At 36.1% G+C, this 22549-nt stretch overlaps 1 protein-coding gene across 3 annotated transcripts; it reads left to right on the forward strand.

Moving 5' to 3' along the window:
- The first annotated feature begins 7273 nt into the window (after window positions 1–7273).
- PDC (phosducin) lies at window positions 7274–20549 on the forward strand. Of its 3 annotated transcripts, XM_014541451.1 has the most exons (5): window positions 7274–7340; window positions 7898–8036; window positions 14555–14639; window positions 17087–17238; window positions 19697–20549. In XM_014541451.1, the coding sequence occupies exons 3-5, from the start codon at window positions 14579–14581 to the stop codon at window positions 20219–20221; spliced, it is 738 nt and encodes a 245-aa protein (XP_014396937.1). In that variant the 5' UTR covers window positions 7274–7340; window positions 7898–8036; window positions 14555–14578; the 3' UTR covers window positions 20222–20549. The 3 variants fall into 3 exon arrangements, with proteins under 3 accessions (XP_014396937.1, XP_005868566.1, XP_014396938.1); XM_005868504.2 differs by lacking the exon at window positions 7274–7340 and having other exon boundaries at window positions 7841–8036; XM_014541452.1 differs by lacking the exons at window positions 7274–7340; window positions 7898–8036 and adding an exon at window positions 10515–10706.
- The last annotated feature ends 2000 nt before the right edge of the window (window positions 20550–22549 follow it).

Here is a 22549-nt window from a genome sequence, read left to right on the forward strand (position 1 = left end):
GGCCCCCCCCCCAGGGCCCCCCCCCCCCCAGCCACACACACACACACACACACACACACACACACACACACACACACCTGCCCCTGCCTTGCTGGGAAGAGAGCACTGGAGTCTTTGGAACCTGAACCAGAAAGTTCATCCAGCAACCATAATCATACCAACCGCTATTCATTGAGCAGTAACGCAGTGCATATGTACCAACTCTTTTGTTTTTCATAAAGCACCTATGAAATTGGTTTTGCTGCTATTTTTGTTGGTGGTGGTATTATTAGTCAAAAGAGGAAACCAAAATGTGAAGAGTTTAAGTAATTTGCCCAAAATTACACTGCTGTGTGTGACATAGCCAAGATTTAAGTGTGTGTCTGTCTGACTGTGGAGCCCAACCTCTTAATCACTCAGTCTGTTTCACTCAATCTGTAATCTACTGTTGCTTTGATTTTTTTCCCCTTTTATAAAGGGACATTTTAGTGTGAATCATTACATTATAAATACTAGCTTCTTTTTAAAACCTCACTCAAACAAAATACTCATTGTCTAGGAAATCCAATTTCTTTTAATTCAACACAAAGAGCAGACATAAACAAATTATAATTTATGTAGTCTGAATTCCAATACCATAAACCAGAAGGTTCCATGTATGTTTATCTATCCACAGAGTCTTTTCCTAGAATGGTCTGAAACCAGCAATGACATCACTGAAGGCCAGACTAACTTTGTACCATATGACTGTATGGTGATGTGTTCTGGGTACGTTTTTATCTTCCTTTCTATAAAGATCAGATCCATAATACATCAAATAAGGTATTTTTAAAACTTCAGCTTTTCCCAGGGCAGCAACATTGTCCAGTCTTTGCATCTACATATTTGCATTGCTGTTTTTATGGTGATGCTCTTTTTCTAATTTGATACCAATCACTGCTTTCTCTTTTTAAAAAATATATTTTTATTGATTTTAGAGAGAGACAGAAACATCAATGATGAGAGAGAATCACTGATCGGCTACCCCCTACACGCCCCACACTGGGGATCAAGCCCGAAACCCGGGCATGTGCCCTGACCGGGAATCGAACCATGACCTCCTGGTTCATAGGTCGACAACCAACCACTAGGCCACCACAGCTGGGTGAACCGTTGCTTTCTTTATGATTTGGGCTTTCACTTTAAAAATGATCCTGTAAATAATTGTTCACTTGAAAATTCCATCCCTTGTAGGAGAATTTAAGTTTTAAATATTTATGTTGGACCTGCTCCCTGAAATAAAAATGTGTGCAATGTAGGGGCCCACTCAGGATTTATCATCACTATCTCTGAACTCTCCTTTCTCCACCACATAAAGAAGCAGAAAGATGACAGAGAAGTCAGAGGGTTCAATTTAACATGACAGTGGTTTCAGGGCCCCAGCATCTGATTATGGTAATTAGAGAATTGTCCTGACAACTTCAATATTTTGAAGTTGAGACAAAGCTTTCATTTAAACCTTTCAGCTATTCATGAAGTTCAAAGTTATTTTCATTGGTTCATCGGGCATCTTAAATGATTATCCTGAAACACCAGAGATACCCACTAAAAGACACTTTTCTCCTTAAATACTTAGGAGTGTTATGCTTTTGTGCCGCTAACTTTTCATCATTTTCAGCTTTGTATTTCGGATTCTTTGGCCAGACCTAGAGTCATTAAAGTCTAGAGCTATTCCAAAGGGAGTTAAGATCATAGGCAAGTCACTCTACATGCTCTTTTCATATATTCTGTCCAGAAATGCTTTATTTGAATAAACTATTTTAATTGCAAAACAGTAAGACAGTCTAGAAGGGTGTATATGAAAGAGGAGCAATCCAAAAAGAACATGCTGTATTCTGGTTTATGAGCTCTACCAATGTTTGTTGGTTTTTGTTGTTGTTCTTATTTTACCAGCTGGAGAAATACAACTTTCCTAACCAAACATATATCAAAATTGGTATATATTAATGTATTTTGTTGTGCTGTTAGAATTGAGCCTTTAGTTTAATTTTAGCCACCATTTTGGTCAGTCAAAAAATAGTCCTCTATCTAGCCCTTGCAAAGTTATTCTTATACTATTAACCAATAATACTTATTCTGTCCTGCAATGGAATCCACTGTGATCAATTCATAAACTCAAGGTACATTAATCAGAAGGGGAGATAATACTTTTCCAAAACATTGGTAGTCGGCTGAATAATGAACCATTCCTGATATTCATTAATTTATTGATTGTGAGGATTATAAGCAAGTTATATGCCAATGATTTAAGAAATAATCAATTCCAAGTTCTCCATTATCCTATATAATAAAAGCCTAATATGCAAATTGACCAAACGGCAGAATGACCAGTTGCACTGACCAACAAGGGACAGACGCTCAACACAGGAGCTGCCCCTAACCCGCAGGCCCTAAGCCAGCCAAGACGGGCACTAGCGGGGGTCCCCAACACCCCCCAGTTGCTCTGCAGAGGAAGGCGAGCGGTGGCGGTGGTGGTGGGCAGGGCTGGTGAGTGGGCAGTGCCAGGCTGGCCAAGATGGGTGCCAGTGGGGGCCCCCCAATCGCCCCACCGTTCACCCTAAAGATCGGCCCTGATCACCAGCCAAGCCCAGAGACCTTACCTGTGCATGAATTTCGTGCACCTGGCCTCTAGTAGTGAAATATAATTGAGATTACTTTATCTAAAATGCATTGATTTATCAAATACATAAGAAGATCCTGCTATTACAAGTCACCGCTGAGGGACAGAGTTGATCATGGACCTAATAATCTAGTGAAGAAACTCTAAATAAGTACAACAAAGAAAACATCAGATAAATCATTTCCAAGTCAACATTTTCTTTATTCCTTGAGTTTAGATATTATAAAACAGCATCAAATGTACTGGTTTACCTAAGTTTTGTCATTCTTGTCTGGGTCAAAAATAAACCTGTTTTCTTATCTAACATATTCCTTATCAATTGGTCACTACACATGTTGTCTCAATTAAACAACTGTTATATAATTTAGCTTAAATGAAGATGGAGAAAGAAGTGAAGGAGGAAGGAGGAGAAATGTATAATCAAGGATAAAATACCACTGAGCAGCTTTACTATTATTAGTTCAATTAATAAATTACTATGATATAAGTAGCTGAGTTCTTTGTAGACTCACACTTACATTTAATGTCTGCTCGGTTTCAGAGAGTTGAACTACAAATTCTTACTTTATGAGTAGTATTTTCACTAATACAGAGGATTCACCTTTTCTGGGTGGAGTGTTTAACATAATACAATATCTGCAACATTACTGACAAGCCCTTTTCCCACCGGTTTTTCAGGAGCAATTTGAGGTTCAATCAAATGTAACTCCTAGTAAGCCAACTATCTATTACAAAGGTAATAACAAGTAAATATTCACCTAATTAATAAAATAACTCTTCCATGTTATTTTTATATTGGTCATATTTCTAAACCAGAATAAAAATAAACAAATAGCTAAAAGAAATATAATCCAACCCAACAAAATAGTATATCTCCTACTTATTTTTCAACATCTGACTTTTAACAATGTGTAGGTCCTAAAAAATAACATAAATTTTACTAATAGGTTGCAAACTATAGACTCAAAATGCAAAATGAAAAATTCAGGTAAAAACTCCCAAAGAGAAAAAACATAAATACTTTCATTAACTATGTATTTCTACTCCTTAAAGGCCAGATATATAGATGTCTGAGAATGCAAAATTAGTTTCCCAGAACAGAAATGAGTCTTCAACATCCTGTAGTAAAAAGAAAGGCTAAAGTTTTAAAAGTAAACACAAATTATTTGAATTACATCAGGAGAAGAGACAGGATATATAAAAATGAGAGAAACAGAGGAAACAAAAATAATAATAGAATATTGCCTGCTTAGTGTGTGACAGTTAGTGGTGTGAAATAGTTAACGTACATTAAATTCTCACACTGAATCCCTAACGTCAGTATTCCTATCATTCAACATAAGAAAACCGAAGCTCAGAGAGGATTATCACAACAGTAAACAAAAGAGCCAGGGCTTGAACTTGGGCATCTCTTACGCTAAAAACAATGCTCTTAACCACTACCTTATGCTATTTAAGCAAGCAAAAAGAAGTAGAAACTATTCACTCTTTTAATGGCTTTTTATTTTGAAGTAATTTCAAGCACACCTAGGATTTACGATGTTGGAAGGAGATTTGACTTGGGGTGATGAACACACAATACAATATACAAAAGATATATTATAGAATTAACTATACACTTGAAACCCACATAATTTTATTAACCAATGTCACCCAAATTAATTCAATTTTTTTTAAAAAAGAAAAAAATGACTTTCCCAGAAAAAAAAACAGAATAGGACAAGAGAGAAAGAGAATTAAACAAATGTGATAAAATGTTAACAATTTGGGAATCTTGGGAAGATATATCAAAGTTCCTTGTGCTCTTCTTGCAACCTTTAGGTTTGAAATTATTTAAAATTTAAACGTTACAGAATTTAACAGAGTGTGTATTTTTTACACACATTGTTTGTCCTTAATCAGAATTATTAGAAAGTAAGTTTGAAGATATTTGGTTGTGATATCTTTATCCTCATTATCTAAAATTGAGGAACAGGCTAATTGAACAAGAAGCTGAAACAAATTCTCTTCATTTTATCCCAATGCTGTTATCTTTCTTTTTTGTTTTTTGTTTGTTTGTTTGTTTTTCATTAATTCTCACTTGAGGATATTCTTCCATTGATTTTTAAGGAGAGTGAAAGAGAGAGGGAAAGACAGTGAGAAACATTGATGTGAGAGAAACACATGGACTGGTTGCCTCCTGCACGAGCCCGGACCAGGGCCTGGGCCAGGGAGGAGCCTGCAACCAGAATCAAGTCAAACTGGCGAGGGCCCCATGCTGTTATTTTGATTATCTAATTCCTAAAAGATTCTATTGCTTTCTGATTTCATTGCTAATTCTGTTAGAGTCCGATCAGAATTATCTGTCCACTGCTATGTGGTTGATTTGTACATCAGAGTTACACAAACTACACTATGGGCTAGTCCATGAATTTGGAGTAATTGGGTACAAAAGATTAATGTTTCTTAGTAACACATTCAAAGGCTTGAATCAAATCTGTTCACTGAACTATTATACACCTAGTGTTTGATGTGTTGGATAACCTTAAACTACTTCAATGTGTATTTCCTGAAAAGAACAAAAACATTCTCTATTATAACCACAGTATAGTTAGAAATAACAGAGGGCTAATATCAATATAATACTATTATCATATCTACAGAGCTTATTCAAATTTCACCAATTGTCTTCCTAATGTCCAGGAACAGAGCCAAGAGTTATTGTAATCCAGGATCCTATAATCCAGGATCACATATTTCATTCAGCCGCCATATCTCTTTAATCTCCTTTGATCTGAAACAGTTGTTCATTCTCTGTCTTTCACAACCTCCTCAGGACAAGCCAGGTACTTTGTAGATGTCTCTCAATTTCAGTTTTGTCTGATATTTTCTCATGAGTAAATCTAGACTATGCATTTTTTGTTAGAATTCCACAAGCGTGATGCTGGGTCTTTCTCAGCATCAAACACACACAATGTCAGTTAATCTCATTCCTGATGATGTTAACTAATGACTCTAATAGGAAGTTTTCACAGATTTCTTAACTTCTTACTTTTCTCTTTGTAACACGTAAATTGTGGGGAGGTACTCTGAGACTGTAGATATCCTGCTTTTCATTAAACTGTCACACAATAGTTTTAGCATCCACTTCAAATTCTCACATGAATGAAATGTTACCATGATAGTTCTTAAAACATACTAGTTTAAGGCAGAAAGAGAGAGAGAGAGAGAGAGAGAAAGGAAGGAAAAAGGGAGGAAGAAAGAAAAAAGGGAGAAAGGAAGAAAGAAAGAAAGACCCAGGCCTTGATTGGTTACTCATGTATAAAGGTTGGTTTTTAAAACACTTGAAGAAAAAATAGATGACGGGAAGAGCTTTATGTGTAATTAAAGCTGTGCTTCCTGCCAGGAATACTGCTATACTCAGAGGTCTGGCAGCCTGTTCCTTTTAGTTCTTACAGAAGTAGACACTAAATACAGAATTTATTTTTAGAAAAGAATATTTACTAATGTTACTTTATTCTCTTTTTTGAGTGATTGTATGTATTTTATAATTTCTATTGAACTTATTGGGGTGACATTAATAAAATTATATAGGTTTCAAGTGTACAATTCTATACTACATCATCTCTATATTGTATTGTGTGTTCACCATCAAAAGTTAAGTCTTTTTTCATCACCATTTATCCTCCCTTTACCCTCTTCTTCCTGCCCCCATCTCCCTTTCCCTCTGGTAATCACAATACAGTTGTTTGGGTCTACATATTTTTTCTCTTAATCCCTTAACCTTTTTCACACAATTCCTCAACTCTGACATCCGTCAGTCTGTTCTCTGTATGTTTGAGTCTGTTTCTACTTTGTTTGTTTATTTTGTTGATTAGATTTCACATCTAAGTGAAATCATATGGCACTTGTCTTTCTCTGACTGGCTTATTTCACTTAGCTTAATACTCTCCAGGTCCATCCATACTGTCACAAAAGGTAAAATTTCCTTCTTTTTATGACTGAGTAGTATTCCATTGTATAAATATCTCATAACTATTTTATCCACTCATCTACTGATGGGCACTTGGGCTGCTTCAATCTTGGCTATTATAAATAACGTTACATATGTAAATCTCATGAGGATGCCACACAAGTAGATAACAGAATGCTAACTTGCAGCACTGCAAAACACAATCCTACTGACTAGAGTTCAATATTTGTGTACAATTCTTTTGGTCATTATTCTAAAGTTAAGTTTTCAAAATAGTGTATTTAAAAGTTACTTGGGCTCATTGCCCCCCCTCTCCTTCAATGTAGTTGTATTTTTCATTTAAAATATTTAGTTTCCCTTGCTTCTTTTTGTATTCCATTTTAAAGGCCCCCCATTCTTACTGGCTATACACTACTTTGTGGGTTTAGTTTGTGTAAAATGTTATCATCATTACAAAAGTCAAACTGTACAAAAATTACACTTAGAAAGAAGTCACTTCCTCATCCCCAATCCTTTATTTCTATTCATTCCTAGTAGATAGCCAATCTTATTGGTTTCTTGGCTTTTCCTTTCTGTGTTTCTATTTGGCAAAACTAAGCACTCATGTAATTTCTATCTCTCAACCATTCAACACATCCTGTAAACTATAAGCTTACTATTCTTACTTCACAGAATAGTCATTCTATGGGATAGCCTTGACCCACCATCTCAGTGCAAAAGTCTAATTTCTGAAGACTGCAATAAGTTTTGGTAAGTTTCCCCAAGCAAAGGGTAGGTAGTCAATAAATTGTTGAATAAAAGTTCATGGAAGAAAAGTGAAATGAGCAACATAATGGAACAAACAAGGACTAAAAAAGATACAATAAAGCAGAGGTCATCAACAGTGCTAAAGATGGTATCCAAACTTTCCAGGATTTTCCCCCAAACCAAACAAACAAAAATAAGGATCGGCAGAAATTTTAATATGAGACATTTCGAGGCACCAAAAAAAAGAGAAGAAGGTAGTTGTTTGAACTTTAGAGGGAAAATGTACCATGCCAAATGTTGTTGAGAAGGATAGTTATTATAGTTAAATCAAGAAAAATTTCTTAATCAAAAAAACTAATTTTTTTCTTTCAGAAATGGCAAGAATAGATCAGTCCATGCTGAAAAGAGAAGTATTTTTTTCTCAAACATACACTAAGTAAACGAAGATTGCATTTACCACAGGACTTGAAGCTCTTTTTTCAATTTATTTGCCTGTTTTTGCCTTACTATTAATGAATAGGCTTGTTAATTCTCTTACGTCAATCCTATTACCTATTCAGAGCTATTTCTGCAAGGGTCATCAATATCCAGGGATTTTAAATCTGAGCTTAAACCTGTCCAAGGTCAAGAGGAGTTCTGTCCCCAGGGATTCCTATCCACTGAACATAATCAAGGACCCCAGGCACAGAGAACCAAACTGTGAGTCACAGATAGTCTTCTTGGTAATTTCTAAAAATTTACCTTCAGGGAAAGAATAATGATTTTACTGTTTGTGTATTATTGTGTGTTCTTTTAAAATATTGCAAGTAACATTAAGCAATAATTTACTATAAAGACAATTAAATAATGTGTTTCTTTCCTTCTTAAAGTGATTTATTTGTACCAGACATCTTCACTAATGTAAATTCAGGATAAACACGCAATTTTCAGTCTGATAATTCATGAAAGTTGAAATAAAACCACACATAGAGAAGTAGCTTTAAAATTTTAAATTCTTCATTCCTCCCTTTGAGTGAAAGGAGAACTGAAGGAAAGAAGTGATGATTTCTTGCACTTTATATTTGAAGGTTTGACTCCCGGGTTGTAAGAGGGAATATTACATTCAACACTAAAGGACTCAGATCTCTGAACCAAACACTCAATGAGTTGTATGTTCTCGGGCTTTTTCCTTAATATTACATTTTTTTGTTGTTTTGTTTTGTTTTAACCTTTAAAGTGGGCATAATAATACAGGTATTTGCTTCAGAAGGTTACTTCAAGATTTAATGAAACATGCATATAAGCATAACCAATGGACATCAGACACTGGGAGATAGGGGAAGCCGGGGCAATGTCAAGAAGGGGGAAAAAAGGAGACATATATAATACTCTTTGTAATACTTTAAGCAATAAAACAAAATAAAAAAAAATAAAGAGTACAAACAGAACAGGATCAAGAATAAATCCCTGTGGCAAGGGGACTAGATAAAAAAAAAAAGATTTAATGAAACAGAAATGATGTTTTTAAACGAAAAGAGCACAGGAAGTTTGTTGATATTTGTTAAATTAGGTGAAATATTTCTTTCAGTTGGTTTCATTTTGCTGCTATAATGCATGCATAGAGGTGATTATTTTTTAATATATTTTTCATTGATTTCAGAGAGAGGAAGAAAGAGGGAGAGAGAGATAGAAACATCCATGATGAGAGAGAATCATGGATCGGCTGCCTCCTGCCTCCTATATGCCCCACACTGGGAATCGAACCCACATCCTGGGCTTGTGCCCTTGACCAGAATCAAACCCGGGACCCTTCAGTTCGCAGGCCGACACTCTATCCACTGAGCCAAACTGGCTAGGGTGAGGTGATTATTAATACAATAAATTTTACAGTTTCCATCATGAAAATGAAGTAATATTTTCTCATTGTTTTTATTAACTGCAAAAATAGCTTTAACTATAGTATCCATTTTAAAAACATATTTTTTACTACTATACATGCTACTTAGAATCACCTAACATTAAAAGCCAGCAAATTTTTTAGAGATAATCTAACTCATCATGGTGATTCTTTGCCTAAATATTATGTTTATGAACTGGATTTGGTTTTACATAACTTGTCAAAATATATATGAACCATTCACAATAATGTCTATAATGGAATTCAAACCATATGTGCTGGAATAATGTATATATGAGATATAGAGATATTCAAAACAATGCATGTGCTCTGAATTCCCTGCAAGATCCTGACATTTCTGCTTTCTATGTACAACACACACATGCATATACACATATTTTAGGTGGGGGAGATAATTAGGCATAATCAATACATATATGTATTGATTCCGAAATAAAATTTGTATTAATCTGACTACAGCTATTATGATTTTAAATATTTGGTTTTACTATTTCAAATTTTCAATTATTTACTTATCATTTTTATTCAATACCTGTTAGGTTCCTACTACTAAGTACTATACATTTTACATAATATGTTTTACATCATTTAATCCTCATACAGCCTTTTGAAGTAGATACTATTATTACTCCAATTTACAGATAAGAAAATCAAAGCACAGAGAGTTTTAGAGATTTGCTCAGTCACAGAGCCAGTAACTAGCAGAGCTAGATTTGAACCCAAGTGTTTATGCGCTTATACAAGGTGGGACAAAAGTAGGTTTACATTTGTGAGTATGCAAAACAGAGTGTATTCTGGAATTACTTACTATTTTATTTATTATTAATTATTGTATTATTTTCCACCCGAACAACTGTAACCTACTTTTGCCCCACCCTGTATGTTCAGCATTATGCTTTGCTGTCCCTAGGAAGCATTTGTAACGCATGGCTCCTGCCACAAGAAGCTTAGGTCCTCCTCGGGGGAGAAGTATGGCTTGGGTAAACTCATTAGAGCTGCATTTATGATTTGAGAGCTAATGGAGGTCTCCACTTGCCTAGTGATGATTCCCATGATCAGACATGGTGCTGCTGTCAGACATATTCGATGTAAAATTCCCACTCCTAATCATTTTTTAATAAGAAAGAAATGGCTGAACTGTTTTCTATAGGAGTCCAATGTGACATTGGGAGGACAGTCCTGGCAGGGGTTAAAACATCTGACACTAATATGTCAGCGTTGGTGAGAACATTGGCCTGGCTTAGTTGATCGGATTAGCTCACAGTCACCTTGGAAAAGGCAGGAGAGCAGAGACTTCCGGAGATGCATGGTTAGAGACAGAGAAAGGGAGACATGGAGCCCTGCAAAGGTGGGCACAGAGCGTGTGATACCTTACGGAGCACAGATCAAGACAGAATCTAGGTTTCTATCAAAGTGCAGGTGAAGCAGGATTTCTACAGATTTTCCCACCTGGCAGTCTTGCTTGGTTTCAGGTAGGCCTTAAAGATAACTTGCTAAATTCCACTCTAGTTGAGTTAAAAATTATTTTAATCAAGCCCTTCAGTACTGGATTCCCAGTCAAGTTATTTCTATTCATGGCTAGTCATGTTCAGATACAATATTGTCATGTTCAGTACAGCGCTTTCTCTGAAACAACTGCTTATCTGTTTCCGAAAGGAAACACGTGAATTCATGTATAAGGGAGAAGGAAGAGTATTTGTTTTAAATTGCACAACAAAAAATCCTTACTTTGAAAACTTCACATTAGAGCTATTTCAATGTTTTCTTTATTTTTTATGTCTGTGGAAAGAAGCCATGCATGTCTTAGGTAGAGGATAATTTTAACGTTTGGTTGTTTAATCTTTTTACTCTGTACTTAGGGAAACTAGTATTAGTATACCATCTAAAACTTTTCATTACAATTTTTATATATATTTTATTGATCTCAGAGAGGAAGGGAGAGGGAGAGAGAGATAGAAACATCAATGATGAGAATCATTGATAGGCTGCCTCCTGCATGCCCCACACTGGAGATTGAACCCGCAACCCGGGCATGTGCCCTGACTGAGAATTGAATCAAGACCTCCTGGTTCATAGGTCGACATTCAATCACTGAGCCACGCTGGCAGGGCATAATTACAATTTTTTTAAAAAATGGAATGAAGATACTTTTATCTAAACCTCAGCCTACTAAATGAAACAGCATACTTCTATTGAGCCTTCTTTCCCCTGGCATCCATGCCTTTTATTTCTCAACAGAAAATAATAGTTATTGAAACTATTACTAGGACATCAGAACAACCCTGACACTAGCCAAGGAAATAACTGGCATTTGTATTACCTGACATGCAGGGGCTTCTTGGCCCATATTTTTGTAGTCTCCTCTGCAGCATCCAAATGTGGGTGCGGGAGCAAGGAAAGAACTAGAAAAGAATCCAAAAATCAACTAGTTAATCCTAGGTGAGCCTCCTTTCCCCAATAATAATTCTTAAAGGATCAAAGGGGACCCTGAGAAATACAGAGTCACCAAAGCTTGACTAGTAGAAATTGAGGAAAAGGCAGTCTGTGTCAGAACCCAGAACACAGACATAGTGGCCAGCATCTACATAATTTAGGTAATTCTTTACAGAAGTCAAAGCCAAGTGCTATAGAATGAGTTGTAGTCCTAAGAATTCAGATGTTGATTATCTATCCTCAAATGTAACAATCTGAAAATATTAAATGGAAAATTCCAGAAATAAACACTCACATAACTGTTATTACAGTATACTGTTATAATTATTCTATTATCAGCTATTTTTGTTGATCTCTCACTATGCCTAATTTATACTTTATCATAGTTATGTATGTATAGGGAAAAGCATTATATATGCTTGGCGCCGTCAGCAGGTGCAAGCAGCGGCTGCCAGTCCTGATCGCCCCTGAGGGCTTCTCCACCTCTCCCTGCTCCTGAGAGGCGATTGGGGTAGCAGTTGCCGCTCGCACCTGCTGCTGGCGCTGGCCCTAATCACTCCGTGCTGTCAGCGGGTGCGAGCAGGGCGGGCGCTGTCAGCACATGGGAGTGGCGGCGGCAGGAGTGGGTCTGCCAGCAGACAGGGGACCAGGGGCTGCAGCAGGAGGTGCCGAGCAGGGGCATGGAGGATGGGCCGAGACCTGTCCCTGTGCCCACCATAGCCTCATGGCCCACAGTTCCTTTCAAGGTGCATGAATTCGTGCACTGGGCCCCTAGTATATTAATATAATCAAGGAATCATGTTTCCCCCAAGTAACTGAATTATCTTTTCAGTGAAGGGATTTCTTTGAAATTGTCAAGAGTCTTTTTGTAAAATGAAATTACTTTTTTTTTCTCCACTAGATTGCCAACTAGGATGGCAGGAAGCAAGCTAGGCTTATGTCTCTTCAACATTTGAAATAAATTTATTTTTATATTTTAAAAAATCTTATGTATATTCATTGCAAATAGTAACTACCTCAGATTAACTATCTAATAGTGAAATAAAAGACACTGGCTTGAGTCTCTACTTTTCTGGGGACTAAACAGCTACTGAAGTTGTCAAATAAGCTTCCATTACTTTGCTTTGTAGTGTTCTTTTGAAGCAAAACAATAATATTCATTTTTCTTAGATGCAAAAATTATTTTTAAATAATTGTAGTCGTTAAGTAGCTTCTTTTGTCCAACAAGATTTACTTATTTCCATTTTCCCGGATTTCCATTTTCCTTTATTCTTTTTCATTACTAAATCCATTCAAAGTTAATTTAGTATTCTTTATTACACTTAAAGTTACATATATATTGAAGAATGGATGGGTATTCCCTTGACAGCCTTCTCTTAAAAGCCTTTTCTGTTCAAGTAAATAAAATTAAATTGGCAAAGATCTTTGACCTCAGTGTAATCAACTCACTCTGGGGTTTTTGCATCTCCAGATGCAAAGGGAAACAATAAAATTATGAGACCAGTCCAAACGTTGGGAGCAGAACTGAAAGCAAAAAATTAATCAAAACAAAGAGTTCTGTTTACCATTCTGTTCCTTGGGAAAGCACCAAATAGACCAAGTCCAAGGCTGAAGTATAAACCAATAAAAATACTTTTGGAGGGGGATCATAGATTAAAACTGACTTTGAAAGAGGCAAAGGGAAAAGGTAGAAGAAATAAGGGTGAAAAAATAGTGTACTAGTATTTTCTGTTAATATATATCTTCCAGGACTTGAAAACTTCAAGAAAATCACAACTATATGGACCCCTTAGGGAATGTGTTAGTATGTATAATAGAGTTTTCCAGAAAATGGAAAGATAAATAAGCAAATAGGTTGGATTTGAGTGTGAACTAAGAATAAATAGATTCTACATGAGCACAACAAGAGATTTCCTGTGAATAAACTCCATGTGCTTTTGTTAGATTTTGTGATGTATCTTACAGTTTTTCAAAATCTATAGGTATAATTACTGGTTTTCACTTGCTTACTGGGTAATATCCCAGAACTTGCTCTGGAACGGAGAGATGTTATGATGTGAGGTTTTGAATAGCACTGTACCTTAGATCATCATTCTTTAATGCCAATTTAGAAGTTGAATTTGTCAAACTATATTGAGAAAAAATGGCAAGTAACTTAAATTCCATCCTTCAGCTTCCTCAGTTGTAAAGTGGCATTAATAACTAGCCCAGCCACATACGTCTGTGTGAAAATTAAGTGATTTTTGACACTTAAAATGAATGAAACAATGCCTGGTACATAGTAAATGTTCATAGTAATAATTATTATGAATTAAAATGTTTTTATTATATAAAATATTGAGATATAATTTTACAAATTTGGTAATAAACAATAATAAAGAAAGAAAATCAATAATAAATAATGTTCACTGAGCCAGGCTGATGTGGCTCGTGGTTGAGTGTCCACCTATGGGGACCAGCAGGTCACAGTTCGATTCCCAGTCAGGGCACATGCCCCGGGTTGCGAGCTCAATCCCTGGTAGGGGTTGTGCAGGAGGCAGCCAATCAATGATTCTTTCTTATCATTGATGTTTCTATCTCTCTCTCCCTCTCCCTTCCTCTCTGAAATCAATAAAAAAAATGTTAAAAAAATAATGTTCACTGAGTGCATAGACCAAAACTGAAGGCTTTTAAAGTAAAAGACATACTACGAATTATATAAAATCCTTAGGTCCAAATATCTGTAACAATACAGATATTAATGTCCTTTTACAAGCAGATAGAAACATTTTAAAGACTTTATCACTTGGGATAATTCTTAGCCTCCATGGAACCTGACAGTAGAGGAATATTTATGTATTTATCTATTTATTTCTGATCTAGCATTACTTCTTTGCTCATCATATAGATTATATCAAATCTAATCTTTAAAATGGAAGAAGCCAAAAACCCAAGTTTGGAAGAAGACTTTGAAGGACAGGCAACACATACAGGTAAGCAAAGCAATAGGAAGAAAACTAATTATTAAATTAAAATTAAACCTAAAGATCTCCAATGTTCTTATTGCCACTATTCAGTATGGAATTTGTTATACCTTTGAGTGGTCTGATGGAATCATCTAAAAATAATTGAGTGGGTACATTAATGTGAGATCAAGTACTTCAAAAAAAGTTTTACTTAGAAGTTAAGAAATGAGAATTTTAATTTGAAACACTAGTTATTGAGGATTTCTTGCTGCCAGCTCTCATATGTACACTAAAATTGAGCCACTATCCTCTCTCCTGATACCCCCCACTATGGACTTTCGGACTTTCTTTGCAATTGTAAACAATAATAGACCAAAAGATAAATAAATAAATTAAGTTTTTAAATTTGTTACTCTGTAAAAAGTAAAGATAATGATAAAACATTCTTAAATCAATATTTCTCCAAAAAAACCTGACAAGATTGTCAGAAAAAAATGTGGAAGCAACAATGTACATCAAAAAGAAACTGCTTAAGTAAATTAATACTTATACAATGAAATACCATTACTCCAGTTTTTAAAAAAAGGAAGCATCTCTGTATGTATGTATGTGAAAAATATCTCTGAGATATATTATGAGGTAAAAAAACAAGGAAGGGAAAGTATGTATAATATACTACCATTTTTTTAAACAAGTTGAAAAATGATTTTTTTATATACATACTAGAGGCCCAATGCATGAAATTTGTGCACTCGGGGGTTCTCTCAGCCCGGCCTGCACCCTCTCACAGTCCGCGAGCCCTTGGGGGATGTCCTACTGACAGCTTAGGCCCGCTCCCTTAGCGCTGCTGCAGAGCCTGGCTTCTGGCTGAGCGGCCCTGCCCCTGTGGGAGCGCACTGACCACCAAGGGGCAGCTCCTGCATTGAGCGTCTGCCCCCTGGTGGTCAGTGTGCATTGTAGCAACCGGTTGTTCTGCTATTCAGTCAATTTGCATATTAGCCTTTTATTATATAGGATAAACACATGCTATAAATGTTCATATTTTGTATATGTAGAACATACCTGGAAGACAAAGATGACACAAGTAAACAAAAAACATTAATTGCCTAAATATAATGAATGCAAAGGTGGGCAAAAGTAGGTTTACAGTTGTTCATACGGAAAATAATCTATATATATAAAACCCTAAGCGACTGGTTGACCGATCAACTGGTGGACCGTTTGACCGGTTGCTATGACATGCAGTGACCACCGGGGACAGATGCTCAACCCAGGAGCTGCCACCTGGTGGTCAGTGCACTCCCACAGCAGGAGCGCCACTCAGCTGACCGACGGGTGCCAGACGCCAGGCTCAAGGCTGGTGAGAGCAGCTGCAGAGATGCGAGCCTCTCCCACCTCCGAAGCAACACCAAGCAGCAGCAGCAGACACAGCGGGGCCAGGATGAGTGGGAGCAGCATGGTGCCCAACCCCGGGCTCGGGCTCCTCTCCAGATGCCTGCCGCTTCACACACTACTACATCCCTCGGGGGATGTAGGACTGCCAGTTTCAGCCGATCCCTGCAGGCCAGGCTGAGAGACCCTACTTGTGCACAAATTCATGCACTGGGCCTCGCGTTAATAAATAATAATACGAGAATACACTGTTTCATGTCCTCACAACTGTAAATCTATTTTTGCCCTCACACTATAAATAAATTTATATTAAAATTATATAAATAACAATTCTTAGAAAATATGTGGCAAAAGAAAATATGTTCTCATATATAACACAATATTAAAGATATGGATATGGCTAACCTTTCGTGAAGAATATGTAAAACTGCATATTTTCAAGAATTTAGACCTTCTTCCAAACACTGTTATTATTTATCAGGGCAACTGTTGGATCACCCTTGATATAAATATGCAAATCCTATCCTTTCTATATTTGTAAAAGATTTTTAGAATCTTAGGAGGAATTAGATGATCATATAATGATTTTTATTGAGGTTAGGCCTCCCTCTCACTGGTTTTCTTTTACGTGCTATTGTTATTTTGGATCTTGATATATTTTAATTTGTTTCTCCAATAATCCTAGTTTCCTTTGTTATGGTGTGGTGCCAATTTTAGTTTATTGCTGAAGCACCTCTGTTATGTAATAAAAATGCTGTTTTTCTAAAATTCTAATTTCCTCTCTACACTCTAAATTTTTAATATCTTTACCCCCAAATTTTGACAATAGTTCAAAGTCCACGATTTGCATTTTCATCAATGCAGATGTTTCAGAAAGATTCTTAGCCAAAACCTATTTAACAGGATTAATGTGGAGAAAACATTTTTATGAGGATGGTAGTCTGAAATTTCTAGCCCAAACAAGATGTTCGTTTCTGATTCAGAACATGACAAGTCTATTCCCATGGTGACACACAAATGTCAATGTATGAAGTCCTTTTGAAAATAAAAAGGGAAACAGTTGATTTTTAATTGTAATTCAGGACCCAAAGGAGTAATACATGATTGGAGAAAGTTTAAATTAGAGAGCAAAGATAACGACTCAGTCCCACCGAGCAAGAAGGAGATTCTCAGACAAATGTCTTCTCCTCAGACTAGGGATGACAGAGACTCAAAGGAAAGATTCAGCAGAAAGGTAAGCTAAGGAAAAATCAATAAATAATTTACAGTGTGTAAACATGAGTCATGGTTTTTTACAGCACTGTTTTTTTCAGCTTACTTATGTACTTGTTATATAAGGTGTATGTCTATGTGCATGAAAAGATACATTACAAGATGATCTCTATGATGTTAATGGAGATTATCCCAGAGTATCAGAGTAGTGACATTACTTTCTGCCTTTAGGTTATCATTTATTTTTGAATCTTTACCATTAGCATGTATTAATTTATATAACAACAATATTTTCAATTTATTTTTATTGTTTTTTTAGAGAGGAAAGGGGAGGGAGAGTGAGACAGAAACATCAATGACGAGGGAGAATCATTGATGGGCTGCCTCCTGCATGCCCCACAATGGGGATCGAACCTACAACCCAGGCATGTACCCAACCAGGAATCAAACCATGAGCTCCTGGTTCACAGGTCGACGCTCAACTACTGAGCCATACCTGCCAGGCAACAACAATATTAATTTTAAAAACCATAAAGTGATTTTCACTGTGGGAAGACTCACTTTAGTGGATTCTCTTCAAACTAGTATATTCGAGTTGTTGTATATTGACTCTCAACAGACAGTGCTTCAGAAATATATTTGCTTCCAGGCTTCTGGCCACTGTAAAAGTCTAAGATGTTGGTTTTGGTTCCTTCACTGAGTCATTATGTAATGTGGGAGAGACAATTTTCCCATCTTAGGAACTGTAACATCTTCTCCACTTGCTTTACAGGGATGTGAAGAGAAAGTAAGTGTAAAAGTGTTTTGAAATATGTAAAATGTTACACAAACATGAGATATTATCATTGTTAAAGCTGTACTTAAGGTTAAGCTTTAGCAATGTGTCTAATCATTAAATATCTATATGCTTGAATATGTGAATGGAACAAGTTCTCATAAAAATGCTCAAATGTTTAAGTCAGTATTTGTGTGGTTTAGTTTGTTTAAATTAACATAATTATAGTAGCAACTTAAAAATTATACAACACATTTAACAATTTTTAGGTTTAAAACAAATTAGCCCTGCCAGCATGGCTCAGTGGTTGAGTGTCAACCACTTAACCTGAACCTCAGTATCTTCTGTAAAATTATGTATTAACAGCTACCTCATAGGTTTGTTGTGAGGATTAAGTAAAATAATCTATGTAAATTGCCTTAGATATAGATTTTTCTTAAACCCCACTTTCTTGCCTTCTCAATTGTCTACTTGAAATACTGTCAGCAGTTGCTGTTTGAGAGGCTACTGGTGAGAAGGCCGATTGATCCCCTTGGGAACTGTTCACCTTCCATGGTTCTTGGCTGCTCCACAGCTCTTTAGACCCTTTATTGTTCCTTTGTACCCTTTCTTCTTCTACTTCTGCCTTCTTTTTTTTTTTTTTAAAAAAAAAAGGGTGGTTGTGGGGGATGTGTTTTTAACATTCTGTTGAATAAGTTGATAATAGTGTAGCTCTTAAGAAAGGTTCTGCAAATAATTTTATATTCCATCTGTAGTGATAAGTAGCTGCATTGGAAGATGAAAAGCCATTTCTTGCTTTAGCCTAAACCAGTGGATAAGAATTGCCTAGAGGGCTTGTTTCTATATGGCTCACCCAGTCTCACCCTTACAGGTTCTGATTTGATAGATCTGGGGTGGTGCCCAAAAATTTGCATTTCCCAGCACTTCTCAGGGGATGCTGATGCTGGTATAGCAGGAACCTCCTGGCTAATCTGATGAACTCTAAATAGTAGTAAAGCTGTCTTGAATCTTAGTCTACATATCCAAAAAAAATCAGTAAGTGATAAGATATAACCTTTTTAACAACTTTCGTGGAGGAGACACTAATGTCCAAAGGCATTTGTTGAGGACACATTTAAGTGTGTGTGTGTGTGTGTGTGTGTGTGAAAGTCACTCCAGAGTAGACCTTGCTGGTTTGTTTGTGAGTTTTTCTTCTCACCTGAAGTGATGGGCAGTTAAGCGGCACATTTCTGACTGAGACTGTGATCATCTCATGGCTCATCTATACTCAGCAATACTTATGTATGCATTTATGTCATGAAATAATTACTGAGCCCCTACTTTGTGTCAGACATTATAGCAGATATTGAATAGTGAGTGAGACAAAATTCCTGCCCTCACAGAATGTATCAGTTAGAAAAACAATTATTAATATTAAACACTTCAACAAATAAATATTTAATTCAATATCACATAGTGTTTATTGCTATGAAGGAAAACTAAACCCATATATGGAATAGAAAGCTTGGGGCAGGGATTCTTTTAGGTAGAGTAATCAAAGAAGGTGACATTTGAACAAAAGCTTGAATAAGGTAAAGGAGAAGGTCACATTGGGGCTGTGGGGGGATAGCAAATGCAAACTCTCTGAGTGAGGATGGGTTTGGTGTGTCTAAAGAATTGAATGTCTGGCTGAATGGTTTCTATAATTCTTTTTATGTATTCCCAGATGAGCATTCAAGAATATGAACTAATCCACCAAGACAAAGAAGATGAAACTTGCCTTCGTAAATACCGTAGACAGTGTATGCAGGATATGCATCAGAAGCTGAGTTTTGGGCCTAGATATGGGTTTGTGTACGAGCTGGAAACTGGGGAGCAATTCCTGGAGACCATTGAAAAGGAGAAGAAAATCACCACCATCGTTGTTCACATTTATGAAGAGGGCATTAAAGGCTGTGATGCTCTAAACAGTAGCCTAACATGCCTTGCAGCCGAATACCCTATGGTCAAGTTTTGTAAAATAAAAGCTTCTAATACAGGTGCCGAGGACCGCTTTTCCTCTGATGTACTCCCCACACTGCTCGTCTACAAGGGTGGGGAACTCATAAGCAATTTTATTAGTGTTGCTGAACAGTTTGCTGAAGAATTTTTTGCTGGGGATGTGGAGTCTTTCCTAAACGAATATGGGTTACTACCTGAAAGAGAGATACATGCCCTAGAGCAGACAAACATGGAAGAAGATATTGAATAAGATTCCCTATGTCAATATTTCATATTTCTCTTTTACATATTGAACATTGATTTGGTAGTTTCCATATTCTTTTAGAGAATACCATGTATGGACATAGCTAGTCTAATGTGGAAATAAAATCAGGTTGACACTAAGGTTGTATGAGTAGCATTTCTTAGTATTAGTTACTAAAATTGATATAATGCTTTATTACAAAATATTGTAGTCTTCAGAAACATGTTAGTAGACAAAGAGAAAATGGATAATATTGTTTTCAAAAATCCCTTTCAAGTTATGTATTAACTTTTTTTACTCCTTGTTTTTTTCTGCAAGGTTATTATTTGGACTTTAAAAAATATATCATTAAGCCCTAGCCGGTTTGGCTCAAGTGGATAAAGCATCGCCCTCGGACTAAAGGGTCCCGGGTCTGATTCCGGTCAAGGGCACATGCCTGGGTTGTGGGCTCGATCCCCAGCGTGGGGAGTGCAGAAGGCAGCTGGTCAATGATCCTCTCTCATCATTGATGTTTCTGTCTCTCTCTTCCTCTCCCTTCCTCTCTGAAATCAATAAAGATATGTAAAAAAATAAAAAATATATCATTAATTATCATTTTGTCTACGTAATAAGAATAAAGTCTCATAAGGAAATAAATATTCTATTTGAAGTCTATTCTTTCTCAGGGATTACAACATCAAGGTTCTAAAAACATTATATAATCTAAAATTTTAGAAATATCATTCAGAAAGATATATTCCAACCAAAGTAATGCACAAGAAACTTAGAAACTTTGTAGAGCATTAAAGTTGTAAGAAAGAAAAAAAGAAATATTTGTTAGACATAAAATTTCAGAAGTTAACCTTCTCTATTAAAAAGACAGTGTAGAAGCAAGGCTTTTTTATTCTTGGGACAAAAGAATAACATTTAGTATACTAATAATAATCTCCAATTATGGGCTAGTAATTTATATATATCATCTCTAATTCTTAACTACAATCCTGCAAGTAGACAATATTCTTCTCACTTTATAAATGATGAAACTGAAGTGAAGTAGGAGTTCAGGTTTCTACATGTTCCCCTAGTGAACCAATGTGGAAAACAGATATTTCTAACAAATTCTAGTCTCCACTCTTCTAAATTACGATTTTGTAGCTTCTCTTCTTTCCTTAAACCTTTAATACCATTTCCACCCAATCTAAACACTTCATTTTGCTCATACTTCATTGAGAAGATAGAAGTTATCAGATGAGTCCTACCTCATCTCTCCATCACCAATCTAAAATGTGTACCTGTAGCCTGGCCAATTGATGATTCTCTCTCACCACTGATGTTTCTATCTCGCTCTCCCTCTCCCTTCCTCTCTGATATCAATAAAAATATATTTTTAAAAAATATGCCCATCTATAATTTAAAGTTTCCAGCCATCCCTCATTTCTCTGCTTTTTCTTTATGATCATGTCTCTTGAAAGAAGTATCCAAAGTCACTATCTTTATTCCTCATTTCCCATTTTTTCATCCACTTCAACCAGGCCTTATTATTGACCAGTCCCTGACATACAGTTGCTACAATACATACTGTTTTTGTTCATGATATTCCTCTTTATTAATAGAGAAAGGCATTTTAAATACCCTATGGTTGATGAATACTAGACACAAAGTGGAACAGTCCTAGAATGAAGACATGCAAGGTAATATAGATATATAAAATAAGGAGCTTAAAAAACATGTTTTCTCCTATCAACTAATTGATATCAAATTTATTAATCCCTTACAGAGTCCTCTGTAAGGGAATTACTGGAATTTAAAGAAACCATAGCAAAAAAACAGGAGCCTTATATGAGATATTTATGATCTTAAAACTCTTTACTAGAACAATTGTTTAGATTGACATTAATTCCATGAATGGGTAGCAAGTAAAAGATGATAGCAAAGCAGTGAAGAAGAACAGTCAAGTGGGTATCTCAAAAGAGAACAATATTATAAAAAGAAAACATAAGTTCTTTTCAATCACTAGTCATTATTAACCACAATATAATACAGCTTTGTAGGGCAGGGGTAGAAAAGTATAGCTACACAGCGAAAGAAGGCTCTCATCGATGGAAAAGAAGAGTAAAAGCAAGAGCTTTGAAAGATTCCTGTTCAGTGAAAGCTTTCCTCTTATGAGAAATAACCTACCATGCATTAATTTGAAATTAATGCAAACTTCAGCAGGACTAACCCCAGGAATGTATTTAACCCGTAATTGCCAAAACAAAAGTAACTAGGTGGCACCTTTGTAGGGAATAAGTGATGATAGCAACCATTCTCAAAATAAGTACTTGGTGACTAATGGATACCAGAGTAAAGCTTGAT

Source organism: Myotis brandtii, unplaced genomic scaffold (genome assembly GCF_000412655.1).
Source record: "Myotis brandtii unplaced genomic scaffold, ASM41265v1 scaffold270, whole genome shotgun sequence".
In the NCBI taxonomy this organism is placed as follows: Eukaryota; Metazoa; Chordata; class Mammalia; order Chiroptera; family Vespertilionidae; genus Myotis; species Myotis brandtii.